Source organism: Buteo buteo, chromosome 5 (assembly GCF_964188355.1).
Source record: "Buteo buteo chromosome 5, bButBut1.hap1.1, whole genome shotgun sequence".
Classification (NCBI taxonomy): Eukaryota; Metazoa; Chordata; class Aves; order Accipitriformes; family Accipitridae; genus Buteo; species Buteo buteo.
The window spans coordinates 46,602,541-46,625,019 of NC_134175.1; the positions used below are offsets into that span (position 1 = coordinate 46,602,541).

A 22,479-nucleotide genomic window follows, 5' to 3' on the forward strand; every position below is an offset into this window, starting at 1 on the left:
GTCTAACACACAGAGTTCAGATCAATGGATTTCATGCCTCATGTGCCATAGATCATTACCTAATAAGGAAACTACTTTGTGTATTCAGGTCAACATAAGATTTGTCAATCTCTTTCAATATTACCAAGTGAAAGTTCAGCTGGGGCATCATCATAATCCCACCGAAAGCAAACATCTCGTACCAGTCAAGATAAACCATTCCAACTTACTCTAATGCTGGAAAAATATAGCTTTGGAAGCAAACAGAGTAGTCTTGAAAGCAAGGATGGTGATAATGCTGCAGCACTCAAGGGAGGGAGCAGACCATAAAAAAGGAAAAGTAGTCTAGTTACAAACACTTGGTTGGAAAAGGAGACTCTTGAATCACTTCCCCACTCTCCACACAGACCATGTACACGGGTATCACTCCCCTTAGTATTTTTCTTATCCTCCATGTCCTCCATTTCTTCAACTACAGTTATCAAGTAATGTCAGTTCCCTGGCCTACTACTATCTTTACTATATCATGTGCTGCGGCAAAAGCGGCACCAGAAGAGAGACTTGCAATAAAGTCTTTCAAAGCATGTAAGAGGATAAAACGGAAATTTACAGGAAGAATTTATCAGGGAATCAGAAACAGTAGTGAGAATACAGTCAGTGTAGCCCAACAATTAGCACAGCAGGTCCCCATTTTTCACTGAAATTGAACGTCAGGGCTGTACTGCTAACACTTTACCATTACAGACAAGGGTAAAACAGAAACAGGACACTTTAAATAGCAGGTGACTACAAAGAATTGGCAGTGTCAAACACCCCAAAGTGACAACTCGTCATTTATATCAAACAGGTAGCAAACCCTGGTCACCTGGCATGTCTCCCAACTCATGGATTGGCTAGAGAAACCTGCTAAAAGGACAGCACAAAGGAAAAGAGCAGCCAATGTGAGATGATAAACTGAGTAGAACTGCTGAAATTGCATGGGGGAGCAAAGCAATTCTAGAAGAACATATTTTCCTCAAAGATTAAGAAGTTTCAATACTAAGCATATCAAAAGCCCTGGCAATGTTTTTGTGGCATACAAGTTAACTGTCAACTGTCTATTAAGAGTCTGTGTATACATACAGATTTAATATGTATCTGCGTGCTGCTTCCTCTTGTTTTTTTCATAAATTTAGCCCCTTCAAACCACAAGGAAAGATACATTCCAAAGACATATAACTAGTCAACTACTAACAGCTGATTTCAATGCCTGAGTTCAATGCCTATCCACTCCAGCTGAGTACGCAGTCACATTATATCCAGGCAGGACTACCTTATCTGCTGGGGTTTGTTGTAGGGTTTCTAAAACACTGCCACAAATAAGGAAAACAGAAAACAAAAGCTTTCAGATAACCTAACTAATCTTAGAAAAATTTTTAAAAGACCCTTTTAAAACAAATGGAGTGGTTTCATTATCCATTTTATACTTAAGTCTCGCAACTCTGACAAATGAAAATGTAAAATAAAACTAAGCCATTTCTCAATATTCCCTAAAATTGTATTGTTAATTATTCTATAACATAGTACTTACTTTTATGTTGCTTCAGTAGCAAAGACAGACTATTGCATTTTCATGAAGCAGAACAAAATGGAAACTCAGATGTCCTGCTTTCTTCTTAACATTAAAATTCTTCACAATGTTAGATTCTGCTTTTAAGTGTTCCTTCTCTTTTCTCTTTTTTGAATCAAGTTATTGTACCTGTGTTTCTATATAAATCGCTCTGAGAAATGTATGTTGAGTTTTCAGAGACCATTTGGTCGGATTCTAATAATCTCTCCTGGGAGCTGACACCAACTTCCAGCAGCAGGTCGTACACTGCAGATTAGAATAATAAAGCACATGCTGCTGCAGCTTCAAACCACCTCCCGCCCGCCCCCCCCCCCCCCCAAAAAAAAACCCAACAACAACAAAAAAGCAAGTCTGTCTTTATCAAGCTGAAGAATGATGTTTTGAGACATCTCGAGATGTCTTGTCTCCTAGGCAGAGCTTTTCTTTTGTTTATATAAACACATAAATTCAGTCACTTCTGGTTTTTCCTTCTTTTAAACAGAGAATATGCCATTGCAAAGATTTTGTTCCAGATTCCACATTTCTTTTTGTCCTTACAGTAATGCAGTGTTACTTAATTGACCAAGATAGAAAGCTGCTATTTTAAAAATTTGCATTGAACTAAAATATATTTTTATTTACACAATGTAGCTTTTGTTCCTGTTGTGAAATAAAAGAAATATATTTCATTTTTTCCATATAAAAGTGGTTTCGGGTTTTTTTCCAAATTCTTTGTGTAAACTAGGCAAATGTCTTGAAACTTAAAGAAAAACACTGGCTTAAAAAAAAACCCTAGTATTTCTCCTCCAGATTAGCATCGTGTTAGGGTATCTGTCAGTGTAGTACAGATAAATTATATATTTCTCCCTTACAATTCACTATTCTTTATTATAGCGTTACCACTACAAATCCCAGGTGGATTAAGACTTGTCATATTTGACCTCTTTAGTTAAAGGCAATCCACTGCATAATGATTTTTACACTATTTTGTAAAATGAACAGTTCCACATGCATAAATGCTAACAGGAATCAACATCTCCTGTTTCTTTCTCTGACCTTCAACAACCCTATCCTCTGCAGAAAAAAATAATAGTTTTACTAATTTATAAGCACCATGCAGACACAGGCAGTCTAGAGAAAAACCTCTTTAACAGTTGTAAAGAAAAAACATGAGAAAGCTTCCACAAAGAGAGAAATTCTGAGAGCCCAAAAGAAAAAAGAAAAAAAAAGGAAGAGGTGTGAAGGTTTAAAATATTCCCAATACTCACTGAAAGCAGCCACTGCAAGAGCCAGTGTGACAATAATGGAGACCCAGGAAACCCACAATGCCTTCTTTCTGTAGCTTTGAGCTTCATGAGGTTTTAGCCTTGTACTGCTTTCTAGCAAACCTGATAAGCAATAAGCAAAGAGGGTATGAACAATACATTGCTCCTTTTAAAAACACAGCTGTGTTAGTTCAGACCTAGATCATATATTTACATTATATATTACATACAGAATCAATGCAGAATCAAATCCTGCTCACATTATTAAGGTTAAGTGAATGAAGCCACCAGAAACATATGAGTAAGCAAGGAGAGCACACACAAGTTGTTTTGATTTCACATAGAAAGACCCACACATCAGTCCCTTAAAAAGCGCACTGCAATTGTAGGGCAGTTACAAAATTCACATCCCTTACATTTTCCACCCGTACATCTACACAAGAAAGGGCTCTGTCCTATACTCACTCAGATCAAAACTCGTTTCAGAACTTCAGGATCCTGAACATAATTAACATAGGAGAAAAACTTGTGCTCACCAGTCTCTGTGAAATAACCTACTGATGCACAGGAATATACTGCACATATTGAGCACTGAAGTAGAAGCAGGCATACCTTAGAATCAAAGCTATCACAGTTGAAAAAACCTCTTGAAGCATAATGTCCTTCATGTGAGGTAAGAATACATCCCCATCTAGAACTAACTGAAGAACCAATTCTATCATTATTGCAATCAGCACAGAAGTCCGTTGAACACAAGTGAATGGGATTGCTTTCTCTCTTTTTTAAAGCTTTCAATTTGTGGAATTCTTTTGTCCACTCATCTTAAATCACAGAGAAGAATTCAGGTTAAAAATAAAGAAAATAACAACATTCTTTGTTTTTTATTCTCTCAGTCTGAGTCTTAAGCCACTTTTAAAATGCATTCAGAATTTAACATATTTGCCTTCTGTATATCCCATGCAGATTCTTTTGTGCTTAATATATTCATCTAATTTGAAACATACATTCTTTTTCACTAGCAAGTTCCAGCTCAAATCTGCTTAGTTAGAGAGAATGCCTGATAGCTTTTAACTTTCTTAATTAATTACTCCAGAAAATGTGGGTGCTTCCTCTTAAATGATGATCACTTTTCAGAGGGACTTGCCTGCACCGAATGCATTGAACTGGGGCACTGGTTTAATAGCACAACCTTTCAGTAGCGGGTCTAATGCCTTAGACAAAGGGTTGAGAACAGGGGCTCTGGCAGACTCAGCAGCAGATTAAAACATAACAGCTGAAGCTGTTACTGTCCTCACCTTCCCCAGTTTTCTCTCTGATGGCTATTGCCACTTTCAAGGCAGGGACACCTGATCTGGTTATTAGTATACTCCTGAATCCACACCTTGTTTAACCAAGTTTATTAACATTAACAGATATTAATTTCAACCAACTGTAATATACTGGCTGAAAACTGCAATGGTTTAGGAATCATTTAGAAGTGAAGCAGACATTTCTGCCTCAGGTGCAGCAATGTGTCAGCAGAGGGGCGGGCATCCAAGGGTGGTAACAATTCAAGTCACCGGATTTTATTCTGCCACTTGAAGTCTGTCAAAATTACTGGTTCTAATCCTAGCACAATCGGTGGGATTCACGTTGTCTTGGAAAAATTCTTCATGCTTTTTTCACCTCAATTACAATAAAGGAGAGAGAGTTTCTTTATGGTAGTTCAGAAAGCCACTGGGAGAATTTCATGCTTGTACTGTGTTTTTAGAAAATTTAAAATATTACCTCATTTTTGTGCTACACACTCCCCTCTTTATGAATGGAAAAGAATTTGCAAACTTGCATGCAGGAGAATTACTAGACCCTATATTGAAATGATGTCTCTTTCTTATTACGTGCATTCTTTCTTTAATAGATGAAAACTACCAGATGACAACTCTGAAGGGTTTGAGTCTTTTACTGATAGTACTGCACAGCTATTTGTCATATAGCCTGCTTTCATTTGTGTGAAGAAATATTTTTTTTCCCCAATGTTTGGCCTATTTTCTGCCACTACATATAATGATGCACAGTTTAACTGCTGTCTGATATGAGGTAATTTAACAATACATCTTGAAATATAGGAGAGTTTTCTACTAATATAACCATAGAGAAAACACATCTTCTCACGTTTTGCACCCCTCCTGCCCCCTCCCCAAACCAAGGATTTTAAATTACAGCCCAAATCTTGTTGGAATGTAAAGCAAAGCAGGTTTTCTTAGCGAAGTTTTGATTCTCAATATTTCAAACCTCAAATAAACATGGATCAGAATGACAGACATCCTCACCTGTTTGTTTCTTTAAAGACATCCTGTAATTCATGGCTACAGCTCACTATTACCTGGGAAGTCCAACATACACAGTGGATACTTACAAATCAAATAATACCCTAATTAAATTAAGAAATTAATAATAAGCCCCATAGCTAGTGCAGCACTGCTGATTACTATTCACATGTCAAGCACGTGTCCAGTATGACAGAGACTGCAATCCTTATAAAACTGAACCACTTCTGCCATGTGTGTGTGTTTGTCTTTCTCTCTCTCTCAAAATGGCTGGCATATTCTAGCTGTCAGAGATGTGATCCCTTCTTTCCTAAAATAATTCAAATAATTTTTTTGTATCTACAATTTTCACCCCGAGAAAGATCATATTATTCTTACGAGTGTCCTAGGGGACGGCACACAAAAATACAAACTCATTCACGTGACTACCAAGCCCATAGCATGAAAATTATTTAGAAGCAACAACAGCTCCTTAATTTACACACAACAACACAATTCACAAGGTAAACCTCCATATTTTTTCCACTGACCAGTAGAAAACAAGTTTAAAGCATCCACAGGAGGCTGAAAGATAATCTTTCGGTATGGCCTGCATTGCTACAAAAATAAAAAGCTAGTATCTACTGATAAAATTCCACCGCCCTGAAATTAACATACTGAGTAATTTTATTGCCATTAATTTATTTAACACATAGGTATCCTCAAGGTAAAGAAGAGATGATGAGCTGGTTAAATCCACTGGATTTTTACTTTATCTTTCAGTACCTTCCTATATTAACAGATTTTCTTCCCATAAAAAAATCAGAAGGAGAAAAAACCTGTCTAACAGTTGCAGAACACAAGCTTGGCATATTTGTGAAGTGATTCTAGGATATTCTTTACCATATGCTGACTTACCAGAAGTACTTTTCTATTTGGCTAAGGGATCATTTTAAAATGTCAAGTTAGAATTTGTGGAAGAGATAAGACTAATAGAAAAATTGTTCACCTAAGATGTTAATTTAAGGACCCATCCACAAAATTATCACTGATTTTGATCTGGCTCTTAAAGAGCAAATAATCTTGTTCCAAAATTTAGGGTTAGTTTTTATTTTTAGCAAACATGGAAGTATCATCTCTATAACTGGATCTGCTATGATTCATTGGAAAGGATCATAAGAAAAAGTACAACCTAAAGGACAGACTGTAACGATTTCAACAGGCACAACCTGCAAAAAGCATACCAGATTTCCCTCTACAATGGTAGATGGAATCGGTGACTATAGGAAAGGCTAAAAGAAATCTACTGCAAGGGCCACAGAAAGAGCGTGAAGGCAGAGAAGGAAATAGAATCAGCAGCTTCAGTCTCATGTCCCTCCTAGAAAGAGATAAGGTTAGGTACAACAGACTCTCTTTTTGGAATTACCCTTAATACCAGAAGAGCCAGCTTTCATCTTCAGTTCTGTCATACTGGGCACAAATTAAAAATCTCTGTAATCAAACTTCTATGTTTGAACCATAATCAAAATTCCTGATTCTTGTTATTTAAAACAGAACTGAAGCCTCAAATTGCCCCCAGTCACAATGTCTGTCCCCTGCCATTGGCGGCGACAGTGAGGGTACTCCTGGAAAAAGGGCTGCTGTCCCCAGCCCCAACGTGACTGAAACCTGTCAGGGAAGATGGTGACTGCTCTTCCCCCTTACTTCTCTACTTCGTGTCTAGGATTTGTGGGCAAGCACAGGCATTTGGAAAGCTGGGGAAAGAACAGGGGATACGGGGGTTACGTGTAGGATTAAGACCGAGAACACAAAAGGGACTCGGGGACGCTGAAAGCAAAAAGAGAAAGGAAGTAAAGGCAATAGAAAGGCTAAGGAAAGCCTATACGTGAAATAAAAAACGGAGACAAATTGTGTGGAAGAGGAGCCTGGAGGCATTGTGGAGGACAAGGCAATGGGGAGGGTTAAAATGGCAGCTGCCTTTATGGGCCGCAGGTAAGCTAGCACCTCACACATCGTTAACAGATGTCCAAAATAGGCGTGCTTCACATTAAAGAGTAACACGGTTTGGAAGCAGGCAGCTTTCCATCCCTGGCCAGATATTTAGGCAAATACTAAAAAACGAGTTATCTGGAAGCGCATTGCACGGTAGGGGAAGGGAGACAAGGAGTGAGGTAACCGCCCTGACTTCGCTACCCAGCCAGGGCCGTAGCGGACCCCCACAGAAAGGCCTCGTTGTGCCCCTGCTCGGAAGGCGGCTGCCACAAGCCCCGCCGGCAGGTAACCTCAGCGGCCTCCCTCCCTCTCTTCGGCGGCGAGAAAACCCTCCGGCCCTGCCTGTCCCTCCCGGGAGCCCGCGGGGCCCCCGCCGCCACCTGCGCCCCTCAGCCCGGGCTCTCCCCCTCGCCTGTGGAGCGGGAGCGGCGCCGTGTGCCGCCGCCCGCCAGCACCCGCTCCCCCGCCAGGCAGGCAGGCAGGCAGGCAAGTTTTCGGGCGAGGTGGGAACGGCCACGAATAGAGTTTATAAAAATATTTTAAAGCTGTCGCGGGGTGCTCGTACGAGAACTAAAAAGGGGTAAAAAAAAAAAAAAAAAAAGCTTCGAGGGCGGTGCGGGGGGGGAATGTTAAGCGAGTGCCAGCGGCGGGCTGAGGAGAGGCGGCCGGGGGCGCTGAGGCGGCGGCAGGGGCAGGGCGGGAGAGGGGCCTGCGGGCCCTCACACGGCGGGAGGCCGGGGCTGCGGCGGGGCGGGGGGGTGTGAGGGACAGCGAGGGGGTCCGGAGGAGACCGGGGCGCTGAGAAGCACGGCGGGCGGCTGCGAGCAGAGAGCGGCTGGTGGGGGCAGTTAGGAGGAGAGGAGCCGGTGTGGGGCTGCCAGGGCTGAAGAAGAGGGGGCGGGAAGGGCTGCTGTGGCGGAATGAGGAAGAGGAGGGCATGGGTCCAGGAGAGCGAGGCGTGAGGGTGCTGCAGGGAGGGTGTAGGAAAAGCTGTCGGGGGTGGGTGTCAGGCGTCTCGGGACGGAGGGGAGGTGGTGGGGCACGCCACGGAGGGAGGAAGGCGGGTGCGGGGTGAGGGACGGGCGGGTGCTCACCTCTGTCCTCCAGCCCCTCGCTGAACTGTCCGCTCTCCCCGATCCGCAGCTGCTCCTGCTGCTCCCGGGGGGGCACCGGCGGGCTGGCCCCGGGGGGCTGCACGATGGCGGGGTCCGGAGTGGTGTCCAGGGGGGCAGCGGACGGCTCCATTTCTTGCGGGGCGGCGGGAAACGGCTGGCGACTGTGGCAGCGAAGCGAGGAGCGAGCGGAGCATCCAGCCCGGGTGCGAGCCCGGGGAGAGGAGGAGACTCCGGCTCAGAGCATCAGGGAGACGGGAGCAGGCAGCAAACAAACTCCTCCGGCTGCTCCCCGCCAGCCGCCCCCCGCGGCCGCCTCATCACTAACCTCGCCGGCGGCGGAGTAGGGGGGGGGGGGGGAGCAGGTGGGAGAGCGGTGCCGCCTCCCCGCGCTGCCCTTCCCCTCCCCGCCCCGGGGAGCACCTCCGGCGGCGGGAGCGGAGCCCGGCTCCGCAGCGGGGCGGGGGCGGGAGCCGGGACCCGGCGGCAGGTCGCCCCCGTGCGGAGCGGCGTGTGAGGGGAGCGCTGGGGGCAGGAGAGGTGGCGGGAAGGGCTGTGGTGAGTCGCCGCCGGGGGCTCCTCGCCTTCGAGAGCCGGCAGGCACCTGCGAAAGGTGCGGCAGGACCTTGGGCTGAAGGTACGTCCTCGGGGCCGGCCGAGGATGAGGGAGACCTGTCAGCCTCCCCTCGCCATGGCGGGCTCTGCCTTCCTCCTCTTCCTCCTCCTCCTCCTACCGACTCTCGGGGACAAGGGTTGTCCGGTGGCTGTCCAAACCCGGAGCCTTTGAACAGCAGAGCGAGAGGCAAACGCCTCACGCTGCTCCCGACGAGGGCTGCGGGTGCTGGCCTTGTGGTGCAAGGCCTCGTCCGCCTCGCCGCCCCTCACGCAGGTAAAGACCCTTTCCTGGGGGATTTGCTCATTCTCCCTCTGCTGTGGCCCTTTTTCAGGATCAGAGGCGAATCGCCACAGATACGCACTTCTCGGACCCCCCAGCGCTGACCTTTTGTTACGCCGACAGTTGGTTTTAACAATATTAGCCTAAAAACTGCCCTAGAACATACAGCGGTCTCATGCCAAAGCACGGGATTAGAGCTGGAGACTTGCTGGCGTTCAGGGCCGTTCTCGGGTCGCTCACCCGCCGTTCCTAGGGCTGCAGAAGATCATAGGGAAAAAACTAAAACCTTAGGAGAACAGAAACGTAAAAAAAAAAAATGGAAAATTTTACTGAGAGATCTGTGCAGCCTGAGCTGCTTGCTTCTTCTCCACTGGTTTCTAATGACTAGATAGAGCGGTGCAAGTAAACAAAGGCATTTTCTGTGCTACCACGGTCTCTCAGTTGCATGCTTACTAGCATGCAGATAAATTTTGAAACTGCATTGTGTTTTGATTTGCGTCTAGGAAAATATCAGAAGACAATTAGACATTGCAGCCCGGGTCCTCAGCTGATATGTATGGATATAATACCCATTTAAGTTATATGAAGATCAGGTTGCATTTCTCTTTGGGCAAATTAGCAGATTTGGGGAGTACAGAAAGGCCAGTAGGAAATTAATATTTATGCTAGCATAGGGACATGATTTTATAAACTGTCAGAATCTTGCTGATGTCAGCCTTAAAAAAAGTTTTGCAATAGTTTAGTAATACCTCCTTGGCAATGGTTAGTGAAACGTTACTACCATAATATATTAATTTAAAAAAATGCCTCTTAATGCTGTATGCTGACTTTCAAAATCTTTTCAGCTGTATTTTAAAGCATTAATTATTTGAAAAAAGTAAATATAAGTAAATGTTAAGGTAAGTGACATAAAATATTGTTTTAGAAACTGATTGGCATTCTGGTAGCCCTGTGGAATGGAGATGGCTGTTGTGGTGTGAGGGATTGGTGTTTGCTTTTTACCTAATCTTATGATTTCTTTGTGTATAATCTACCGTACCTACTACATGAAATGTTGTTGAAGTCTTCGCCTCTCACCTAAATTTCATCTTCACCCTTAGCTATCCTACCCTGCTTTGTGATCCCAGAGCTCTCGCTCTTCTAATTGGATCAGCATTAATATGAATATATGCAATGCTGAAAGTATTTTCCCTTATGTAATGGATACTAAATTAAAAAGTGCCTATTTGATGTTAATGTCAAAAGAGGTTCTCGGGTGCAGAAGCTAACACAAGTGAGTTCTTCTGAGGAAAGTGTTGCTTTTTGGGGTTGGGCTGAGTTGGGAGGGATTGGAAACTAGTGATTCCATAAAAGAAATACTGTTATTTTCTTTACAGGCTGTTTATTAAGTTCCGATGACCTTGAACCTGTGAGATATGAGACAAGATCTATATGTGTATACATGTGAGAGAGAAATGAAAAGTAGAAAAGACTTACCTTTTGTTACTTGGCATAAATAATAGATTGTCATATGTCTCTATCACTTAAAATGTGTTTGTAAAGTGAGAATCCTTAAAGGAGTAGAACCAGTTTTGTAACCTGGTCAGAGACAAGGGACTGGGGCCAAATCAGGTTTCAGGACCTGGCAGGGATACAGAAACCTTTGGTGAGTGAGTTTGGGGAGACACTCTCCCATGCAGAGTGCATCCACTACAAGCCATGAAGAGTCCCTTGAAATTGCTGCAACGGATATAACGGTCCCTAATGCAATTATTGCAGGATCCTTCCTTTTCTAGGGAGGTAAGTCCATATCTGATCCGTTCCAGTAGGAACTTTCTTATTCCTTGCATAAATGAAAAATTGACTAGTGACTCCCATTGGACACTACCTCCTTTCTGTAAGTCTGTCTAAGCTATTTTGGTATTCTTAAAACTTCCAGAAATCAACCCAACAGCAAAGTGCCTGGAGATTCCTAATTCCATTTCTTTAAAAGGAGGTGAAAGGAGTAGGTTTCCAAATGATTTGGAGAAAAACAGGAACTAGGAACACCAACCCACGAGTTTTAAAATTTAATATGTTCCTTTTTCTTTTTTTCAGTTGTTCTCAATTGCTGGTCTTACATAAAACTGTGTCTGGCAGGGGCTGCAGCTGTCTCTGTATAAATGCTATAGTGTTCAGGGTATAGCAAAGAATATGAGGCTTGCAAAGAGTGTTACAGTTTCTTTTAAATGACTCTCTTCAGTGCTTCCAAGCATGTCCTCATGTGAGAAGGGATATATTCTGCATTTAGCAAATACAAATTCAAAACATTAAGCGGATCCACAATGAAGAGCCTTTCGGATCAGACCATTATTTATATAAGCTAGCTACTAAGAAGCAGAAAGAACATATCATAGCAGCTGGAAGCTGCTTTGCAGCATTGCCTCTTATTTCTCATGACACCTCTTTCACCCAAAATACATTCCACTGGATAAAGATGTAGGGCTAGGGCTTTAAAGACATGGATCCTATTTTCCAGCCCTGTTGGACTTCTTGTCTAAGAAGCCTGTGGGCAAAGTCAATGAAGAGAAAAAGGCCTGACCCTAATAGTTATATTATTATATGATTTTATTTCTTGGCCCCTCAACCCTCCCTTTGTTGGATATGAATAAGGAGAAGCTAAAATCAATTTAAAAAAAAAAAAAAAGCACCACATCTCTGGATTCAATTTAAATAGACTGACGCCATCCTGTATTATATATAGCTGCTGCAAGATTAATACGCACTTGCAGAACTTTGTTCCCAGCTAGAACTGCCTGTAATTTCCATAATATTTAGACTTCCAGAGAAAGGTGATTCCAAACAAGATGGAGGTGTCTTGTGCCAGAGCAACCAGCAGCAATGAAGAGAACTTATGTTTTTCTTCATCTGGATTGTCTGTGGTCTGGTTTTGCTGTGGTTATTTGTGGTGGTTCTTTTCTTTATTTCTTTCTGCCCTTCCTCCTTCCTTCTATTGAATAAATGAAAAATATCAATCAGATTTGAGATTCTTCCTCCAGGCCCACCCTAACTCTCAGCAATGTCAGAGAAAGAGTTTCAATTATATTTGGTGAAAATTGGATTAGGTCCATCATTTTATTCTTTTCTAAGGTAGGCATTTTCCTGAGGGAATAAGCAATCTCTTGCCAGTAGGTTGGCCTGGTTTTCTAAGTTACAGTCCCTTTGTTTCACTGAAACATTATTTCCGTGCTACCATCAGCACCCATTATGTGATGACAAAGAGTAGCATGGTGCAAAAAGGCAGAAAGAATGTGGTGCTATTGCATCATGTAGAGTCAAAGTAGAACCAATGGGTGACAATGGCAAAACAGGTCCTGGTCCATCAGTGAGATAGTAGTCACTGTATGAATGCACAATATTTCTTATTCCTCTTCAGTCTATGTAGAGCTGAAATAAATCTGTTTTCATTGTAAGCAAGTTTGGATATGTTAACACTCTATGTTCGTTTGTCATTCCAAAAATGACAGCTGCATCTATTCCGGACTTCTTGGTTTTCCTTTTCTTTTTAGCACTACTGACTGGAATGTTTTCACTCAAATTAGCAGAACACAATGGTGCATCCAGAGGCTCCTGAGAAGGAACTTTGCTTGATTTCATTGATGTTAACTCGTCAGTGTTGCATATTGACCATCATCTTAAGTGCAGCACTTAATTTAAGAGCACTATTGCATATTTGGAAAGAGTTGGTCAGCTGGCCCAGTGATTATTTTTTAGTATGTTTAAAGGCATAAGAGTCAGATAATGATACTGTCACCGTTCACTATTTTGTTTGCAGGGTTGTGTTTCATACACATATTAAACACAAAACTGCCTTTATCTGGCAACAAAATACTTTATTTGTCACTGGCATTGTATTGCAGTATCAGGGAGTGCTAGTGTAAGCCAGGATGGTTTATTAGTTTGGTCTGTTGACGTCTCATGCCTGACATTCAAACAAAAATGCTCACTTCTTACTTTCATCAGTATGCCTTTCGTGGAATAACAGCAGGAGGTAATGGCATCCCTGTTCAGTTTTATGGGAGACACATCTGAAACAAAACCAAGTACCAATCCAATTCTAAATGGACAGGCAGACATCGGTCCTGTAAAGGTCATCACTATAGATCATCTTCAGTGTTACTCCTCTAGGACCAAAGTCTGAGACTAATTTATCCCGATATTCCTAAAGGCAACATCTTCGAGTAAGTGTTTATGCCGTTTAAATGCTCTGATAGTTTGCATGACAGCTACCATTTTGTGCCTGTTGTGTGGATGGGATGGTAAGATACTTCATATCATTCTTTGCCATTTAGACACGTCCTCTGCTGAAATGAATAGATTAAATAAGTCTCATTAGTGATGAAAACCTCTAGATTCTGTATTTCACAGCCTTTTTTCATGAACCTAATCTTTTCTTTTAATAGTCCCTTGATCATCTTGTGCAATGTTGGCTACCATAGTTTTCTTTTACAAACAAATAGAAATTAGGCTACATTTTGTAGGATGTTTTTTAATATTTTTTTTTTGTTTGCTGGCTTACTTGATGGCACGTAGGCAGAGGCAGATAGGTATTTTCCTGTTGTTTTGTAGGTCACCTGTAGTCCCACAGTGTGTTCAGGGGTCAACAGGATGAGAAATTCTACGCTAGGTTCCTTTAACTTGGTCTAGATACCTCTCAGCCTAGTATTAGTCACCCTATTTTTTTAATTTAAAATAAAACGATAATTATGATGTTAGTACAACAATGCTACATTAATTTTTAAACTGCAGAGCATGCTTAAATTATTATCCAGTGTATGTAGGTCCTTTACTGTTTTTCTCTTGCACTGGGTTAGATGGAGTTTAAATTGAAATCATCTCTCTTCTTGGCATTTTTAGACTGAATATTAACTTGGGTCAAAAATAATCAGAATGTTATTTTGAAAAAAGAATATGATAATTCAGTATCTTTTCCTTCAGGCTATGAAAAAGTGCCTATAATATGATTCCCAGAGAATACAGCATGCGGTGACCTTGGTAAGTAATTGATGACACCTCACATAAGCACCTACTCTTCCTCTATATGATGTTGTTGCAGGATCATATTTGCAAAAAATGCCAAAGCTAGCAAGAGCTACAGGCATTAATAAATTCCATTGTGGCAACAAAGGAGGAATAAAAACATAGGATGCAAAATATGTCATCTTAAAGTGATCAGAGGATCTTGAAAAAGCTTCTTCACAGTGAGCATTTTCCACCTTGAAACTATTTAAAAAGCTGTTTTTAATTTGAGTTAAAGTTGCTATGTAAATATAGGAAACCAAAGGTTTACCCACAAAAACTGAACTTACTATTTTGTTCAGAGAAATATTATGCAGTCTTGCAAGATTACATGCCTCTGTTCCAAACAATGTTATTTCTTTATATGATTGAAGACATTTTGTTTCCAGTTTTTATGTTACTGAGTAAAACTGACTTATTTGACAGTGGCTTTATTTCATTGGTAATATTCACAAGTATTGAAGAGAAATGGAAGGGAAAAGGAATTTAATTTTAAAGAGGTAGCAACCTGTTACTTAAGTAATAATCTTCCTCTTTTTTTCTTTTTTTTTTTTTCCCCGCTTTCCATTCTCTCTTCCCAGGCTATGTGGAGAGATCTTTCTTCTTCCAATGAGACTCTAACCATAGTCTAATTTCATTTATGCATCAAAGAAAAGAAAAAAAGAAAGCTGGAAATTCCTAGGAAGCAAAAGTCAATATAGTTTTCTAATAAACTTATCCAATGACTTATAATTACTTGATGATAATTCCTATCCAAAAGCATCTTAACGACTAGACACTTCCAACATATTTTCATAACTTCATGTTTTCTCCCATTATCTTTTAAAAAATTATACACAAATTTCCGTTAAGTTTATATGATTAACCGGGAGATGAAGTAAACTACAGAAATCACAAAACATTCTTTTTATTATACATAGGTTGAGTCACTTTTCCTATTGCCAAGCCAATGCCCATTTTTCCTGATGTACCTGTCTACCAAGGCCTTTTCCCACCATGTCAGACCTAAGCTTTGTTACGAAGGCTGTATCCAAAGGCAGACGTATGTTTGTTTCCTAGTCACGTTAGACTTATGCATTTGTGAAATATTTATAGTTTATAAATTTAACTCTATGCATTAAAAAAAAATTAACAGTCATAATCCCTACCTTGAAGGTAAGGATTTAATGAGAAAAGGGACTAATTGCATTTACTTACGGGATTTGCCTGTGTCAGAAAAGAAATGTAATAGGTTTTATGGGGAATAGTGCCCAACTCGTCTATTTTCTCTTCCGGTATTTTAAACTCTAATTTGTGATTTGGGTTAATATCTTATTCCTTGGCAATTAGTGTCATCAGTAAAAGACTAAATTCTTCTTTCTTTTTTTTTCTTGCTGTATTTTTATCTTTTATCAAAAGACCATGTGTAAGTATTTGAGGGGATGACCCTTCTACTAATCTACAGCAATAATATTTATATTGCTTATACTCTACTAGTAAGTAAGTACTCCACAGGTCACTTTTGCTGTGAGTTGTTTGATAAAATGTATGATATGATAATATTTATGTGTTGTTTTGAATAGCTAATCCACATTGTTTAGTGAGTTGGAAAAGAATATCTTATCCTTTTCTTATGCCAAGTGAATTGTAACTAGGGTTCTGCACATTCCCACTTGAGTATGTAGCTAGGATGATTATAGAAAGTGTTTCAAAAAAGAATGATAGCCACAGCCAAAATGAATACTTTACAAAATATGTTCTTCATAACCAGGAAACTATACTCATTTCATTGTGTGCCAGTTTGGTTCTTTTTTTTTTTTTACATCTGCTCAAGCAGATGTTTGACACTTTAAATCATTTAACTCTTCTATGTTTTGATGGACATCAAATTCCCAAGTAGCTAGTGGAATCTGTTACCCACTTAATGTTTTTTGTCTGTTTGGTTTCCCATGTCCTGGCATGCAATTAGACTGTGAATAGTTAATTTTAATGGGAGATGCTGTAGGTAAAATCATTACATTCTTCAGATACTAATTTTTGGAAGAGGCAAAAATAACATCAACCACATATACACCAGTTTTAATAGGTTTCTGCATCCTTTATTCTCATGGTATATTCATTGTTTCTCATCCTTTTAGGTAAAAATTTCAGTGGGCCGTGGGAAAAACAGGAGACAGTGACAATCCCTTTTGTAATTTTAAGGGAGTGAATCACATAATTCATGGCATTCTTGTAAGAAGAAATGGGAGCCGTTTTTTTGTGGTATTCAACCCCAAAAGTTTCTACTCTATTGCACCCAAGCCTTTCTCCATATGCAGCAGTAGCAAAAGCAAAGGATCTCCATTTGATCTAGCGTGATGAAATACACTGTGAATATTGATATTTATCTATCCATAGTGAATACTGTCTGATCTGAATTTATATAAAATGGATAGGGTAGTTGGTTAATAAGCCTACTAAAACATTTATGTTACATTTAGCAGCTGATTCGGAGTTGCGCATGGCTATTAGCATTTGCTAATTTTACAAGGAAGAGGAGCATCTTTAAGAAATTGAAGTGGCACTTTTCTCTGTAGAATGAAGAGTGTTAAACACACTTCACCTATGAGTGTCTTTTTAAGCAACCAGTAAAATTCAAATTTAAAGGCAATTGAAGGTTGGAGTTCAAAATGTCAGTGAAATTTTGAACCTCTGCTGCAATAAAATTGTCCTGTAACCAAAAAGGAAGAGGGAGATGTCAGATTATGATAAGATTCAATTTCTGCCTCTTTCAAATTTTCTCTAAAGCTGTTGATGGTGCCTAAAAGCAATCAAGGGACAGGCAGTCATATAGTAATGCAGACAGCTTCCTCTCCACCATCAAGACTACACATATTTTCAGTATTGGAGTACAGGAATGCTTCAATAGCCACAGAAGTTTCACTTAATTTTCACATCATTTTATTAGAAAATGTATATTTTAAGAGGTTTTCTTTTACTGATAAAAGTTTACATACTTGGATTCATTTTACTTTATCCATTGACTATCACAGTTGTCACTGGACTATACAAATCAGGTATAGTTGTACTTACAAATTTAAGCAAACTGAGGCAAGATCTGTAAAGAGAAGTAATATGCTTTATTAAACCAACTGGTGTAATTAATTTCCAACTATTATGCTCAGAAAGTGTAGCTAGGTGTACAGTCTTCATGACTTCAGGAAGGATTTGTGTGTCTAGAAGTGCCTGGTTTTTTCATCCGTTGTTTTAATTCAAAAAATATCCATAGACGTTGTCTTATCTTTGTACCAAAGTGTCTTCATTTCATATGTCTGGGTTTTGTCATATTTAGGATGTCCATGTATAATTTGTTAGCAGGAGATGCATCATAAAATGACTTTTCAGGTTGCATCAACTATGAGCCATATTTAGGCCAGATAGGACCTTTTTGCATCACAAGGAAAATAATTTCTTTCTATAAAGTTTGAAATTCTGCAGCGGTCAGCTCCCGGAAGGAAAAAAGGCATGAGCACTCAACTTTGTTTTTTATTTCAGTTCCCAGAATCACCTCTGTTTCACTTTAGTAAGTTCTACAAATGTAATTCTTCATTTGAGACTCGCCTTGTTGCTTACAAAGAAGCATTTAGTTGCTGTCTTGATAATGTTATCTACCAGCACTGTATCTTGCCCTGCTGGTTAGTGAATCATAGATTGGGCTGGCAAGCTGAATTTAGTAGGCAGTTAACCATGGCAGTATGCCGTAAGTACAGGAAATACGGACTTGGCTGTAGGGCAGTACTGATGAGGAGTGCATTTGCCTGGGGTCCGTGCTCAGTATATAAGGCTTGACGGTTCTGCCTGGCACTGCAGGTGGATGTATGATTTTCATCACTCATGATGGTCATTATCAGTTGATGATTTGAGCTGCTAGAACTGATGTAGCTGATGTCAGAGCTTGGTTATGGGTTTTGGTAGTTCAAGTCTGGAATTGTAATAGAGTGTCTGTGCCTTGTCCACATCTGTACTCCATGCCATCTATGTCAGCAGCTGTTCAGATGAAGGTGAGATCAAGATGCAAGGGGGTAAGGTGACGTGTTTTTTAATTAGCTGAACTTTTAACAAGTAGGCTAATATTATAGCACAGACACGTGAAAAAGATAAAAGCCTCACTCTGTCTGTTCCAGCCCAAAAATACTCTTGCAGACCCACTATACATTTCCTGTGCAAGAGGAGCACAGTTACTGCTCTTGGAGCAGCCGGAAGCACTTCTTACATTAGGCAATACTTGTCAGAGGTTATTAGTGCTTGAGTATAGTTGTTATTTAGTTATAAAATAGATCTGGGTTTTTCCTTCTTGGCTCTTAACTTACACTTCCCCAACTTTGCTGTGCATCAGCACTATCTTCGTCATTTATCTGAGCATTGCATGGAGACTGAGAATTGGACACACACAGTCAGTTCATGCCCATAAGATACATTTTTTCCATTATTCTTCTGTCCAAAATCTGTTTTACTTCTTCAATAGAATAGCTTGTTCTTCTTCCCTTTTCAAAACTGAAGAGGAAAAATAAGCAACATCGTAAGAATGTATAGCCTGGGCCAATGGTCACAAACCGTGTCTTGAGAGGTTCAGATAGGCCATTAGGAAAATATTCTTCAGTATGATGTTAGTGCAGCACTAGAAGAGGTTTCTGAGAGAGGTGGTGGAATCTTCTTCCCCCTTGGAGGATTTCTAAATTCAGCTAGCAAAAAAGCCACAGGTAACCACAGCTGACCTGGTATAGTGGTGCTTATAGTCCTTCTCAGAGAAGAGAGTTGAACTAAATGATCTCCATAGGGTCCTTCAGGTCCACACTTGTATGATTCAACCAATATAAACATCGGGGGGGGGGGGGTATGTAACTGTAAAGTTTTACCTAGTAAATGATAAAATAAGTAATATCAAAATAGGTTGACACAAAAGGTGCAGAGGTTTAGAGACAGTGCTAATTCAGGCCTAAGAGCAGGTTAATTGACCAATAAAGGGCAAGTGCTATGTTTTTATGAAGGATAAAATTCTCATTACTTCCTTCTCTTGGATTGTTCCTTTCCTGTTGATTTTAGAAGGGCTATTAATGGAGTATTTTACTTATCTGATAGTCTTTGTAAGCCCCTGTTCTACTCTAATCTTTTTATGACAAGCCTATTTCCTTTACCTTATATAACTTTGATTTTTAGACTCTTTTTTTCACTGTTTCCTTTTCTATCTATTGGCATAGAGAAGTGACCTCATAGTTATAAAGATAAAGATCATTAATTGTGAAACTCTCTGGAATTACAGGTTGTTCTAGCTGATGTATCAGTAAACTTCTTTGAATTGTCTCCTTTATTAGCTTGAAGTGTATGTCATTCTGTTGACAAAAAAAATTCAATCTCTAAATAAAATTTAATTAGGAAAGAAAAAAGAAAATCAAGAGCTTTCCAAGGTCTGTTTCACATCCTACAATCATTACAAATACACAAAACAATCTCAGTGAACTTGTATCTTAACTGTGAGGATAAATATCTTTGGAAGATACTTAAATTTTGTGAAGATCTTGTTTCATGGAGGTTTTGAAAATTAAGTTATAATTCTTTTGCTTTAAATTTAATTCCGTATTAAAACTGTGAAGTGATTACAACACTAATTAAATTCATATTGCATGGGATAGCTACACAGAGTTGTTGCATCTATGCTTGTTGATTTTTCCGCTAGATGGCGTTATGCATTAACGGCATGTTAATTTATGAGTTTATAATTGCACGCGCTAAAGATTAAAAAATAAATTATCTGTTGTGCTTGCTCTTATTCTATGCAAGTGTGAAAGAACTGTGGCTTAAAAATCACTTGACCTACTTCTACCTAACAGTAACCCAATCCATCCTTAATGCATCAAATATGGATTTACTCAAAGCAATAAAGTCAGCCAGCCATGGCAACAATATCTGATCCTGTGTGCAGTGCACCTTTTAGAATAAAACTCTTCCAACCTTTTCTGCATTTAATGTTTAAAGAGTGACTTCAGTGCTGCAAATTGCTTCCTTTCTGGCTCCATGGCTTCAACTGAAGTGATAGGAAGTGTCCTAAGTAAAGCTGCAATGCTGAAGATTGCTTTTAAATAAAGAGGCCCATATGAGCATTTTTTTTATTTAGTAGCTAATTCAGGATAGATTATCAGTATAATTTATCACTGCAGTTTTAAATATAAATATATGCTGTTGTTTCCTCCACCCAGATTAAATGAACTACTAGCGATCCCTTACAAAATTATATGGTGCTCAAGAGTGAGGTTTCTAGAATCATAGAATGGTTTGGGTTGGAAGGGACCTTAAAGATCATCTAGTCCCAACCCCCCTGCCATGGGCAGGGACACCTTCCACTAGACCAGGTTGCTCAAAGCCCCATCCAACCTGGCCTGGAACACTGCCAGGGATGGGGCATCCACAGCCTCTCTGGGCAACCTGTTCCAGTGCCTCACCACCCTCACAGTGAAGAACTTTTTCCTTACATCTAATCTAAACCTACCCTCTTTCAGTTTAAAACCATTACCCCTTATCCTATTAACAGAACTTAAGGTCCTGACCAGTGAAGCACCATCTGATGAGGAGCAAAGGTGTAATACCTTCAAAAGAACTGACCAGTAATCCCAAGATTTGTCTTGACTAGATGAGGAGAAATTGACAGTCCCAGCAGCAAGGAGGCAATGGCAAGGATTTGGTATGAGAAACAAAGAAGCAGGACTAGTGGTTTTGGGGGTGAAGAGGGAGGAAATGAAACCGGTGCAGATAGCAAAGCCAGAGGTGGAAGAAAAGAGGAACCACGGAGCAAGAAGAATGGGGTGACAGGAAGGCCCAAATCTTTCATGCCAAGCTTGCTGATTTTTTTATGCATGCTAGTGTGTGTAGGTACATGGGTATTAATTTTAAATCTGTATTCTGGAGGAAGAGAAGAGTGGTCCTTTGTTTTAAACTTGTCTTCCAGAACTAGAGATAGTATTCACAAAAGAGGGCTCATCAAATTGCTGATCAGATACATGTTATCTAGGGTACACTTCCCTGCATTCCATATTCTGAGCTGGCTTTTTCCTTGATTCTTTATGTGGAATGTAAGAGGGTCCAGGCTGGAAATGGGTAATCTAATATAATAACATTCAACTATAAGAAGGAGTATAGAATACAAGCTGGACAAACCAGATCAGTTAGCCTGGGCCAATAATGGAACAGTATCCAAGGCCAAGAAAACACGTAAATACTAGCTTAGTATTAAACAGGTCTTTTAAATTCTCATGGTGGTTGAACACATAATAGAAAAATTGTTAAGCTTGCACTTAAGGTTGTTTCTGAGTTGGGCTTTTGTGAAGAGGACATACCAATGCCACTTGTAAAAACTTAGCAAAAAACATTGCCATAAATTCAGGCTGTTAAACTATTTCTGTTTTCTATTTAAAACTTTATTTTACTTATGCTACCTCCTGAGCTTTAATAAACTATAATTTTAATTGTCCTAAGTAGTGCATGGCTGTAGATAATGCAGTATGACATAGAAGTGTTTATGGTTTGTATTTGCCTGTGATGGTCAATATGATTCAACTCTTTTGTAACACTGATATAAAAAATACGTCATGATACCTGCCTTCTACCACAAAGCTATTAAGCATTTTGGAAGCCTACATCAGTAGGGTGGGCGGCAGGAGATTTTGGACAGGCATCATCCATCTTTTTCCTAACACTAATCTCTCCTTTCTTAATCCCCCAGCTCATGTTGCGGAGGCCAGACTCTGCTCGCAGGTACATTGCTGTATGATGGAGACTGTAACACAAGATAATGCTGGTGGTAATGTCTGTCACCTCCTGTCACACTGAGGTATGGGACCATTTACTTATTCCAACCAATTGTGCTCTGTTCTTGCAAGATCTTGCATTTACCTGGGGGCTATGCTATTCTCCAGGTTTTTGCTATGAACAGAGGGAGGCACCACCAACTAGAGAGGAGGGGTGCATATGTTTGGAATTGCAGTAGTATCCTGCAATAGTATCTGTACTTCTAGTCAGTGACCAACAGCCATGCTGTGGAAGAAAGAGAATGCAGGAGCAAATAATTCACAACTGGCTCAGTAGGGGATCCTGTTTCATTCCTGGCAGCACAGGTCTTGATAAACTCGTGATTCCACTGGACCTAACTATAAGCATCCAGACATTGATATCTGAACATTATTTTTTCTGGTTCCCAAAGGTCAAAATATACTTGCAGTGTACATAGCTTTTGTGTTAGGAAAAAAAAGAACAACCTGCCCCCACCCCAACGAACCAATAAAAGAATTAAATATGAAGTCTCCATGGGAACATAGCA

General features: G+C 40.3%; 1 protein-coding gene across 1 annotated transcript in view; it reads right to left on the bottom strand.

Annotated features, from left to right (window-relative positions):
* The window catches only part of TMEM163 (transmembrane protein 163), a 102,921-nt gene extending 94,567 nt beyond the window's left edge, over positions 1-8,354 (bottom strand). Inside the window, exons 1-2 of the mRNA XM_075029378.1 lie at positions 8,204-8,354; positions 2,836-2,955 (exon numbers count right to left, since the gene is read on the bottom strand). Coding sequence (XP_074885479.1) covers positions 2,836-2,955; positions 8,204-8,354 — 271 coding nt within the window. The remainder of the gene's footprint in view (positions 1-2,835; positions 2,956-8,203) is intronic.
* Between the last annotated feature and the right edge of the window lie 14,125 nt (positions 8,355-22,479).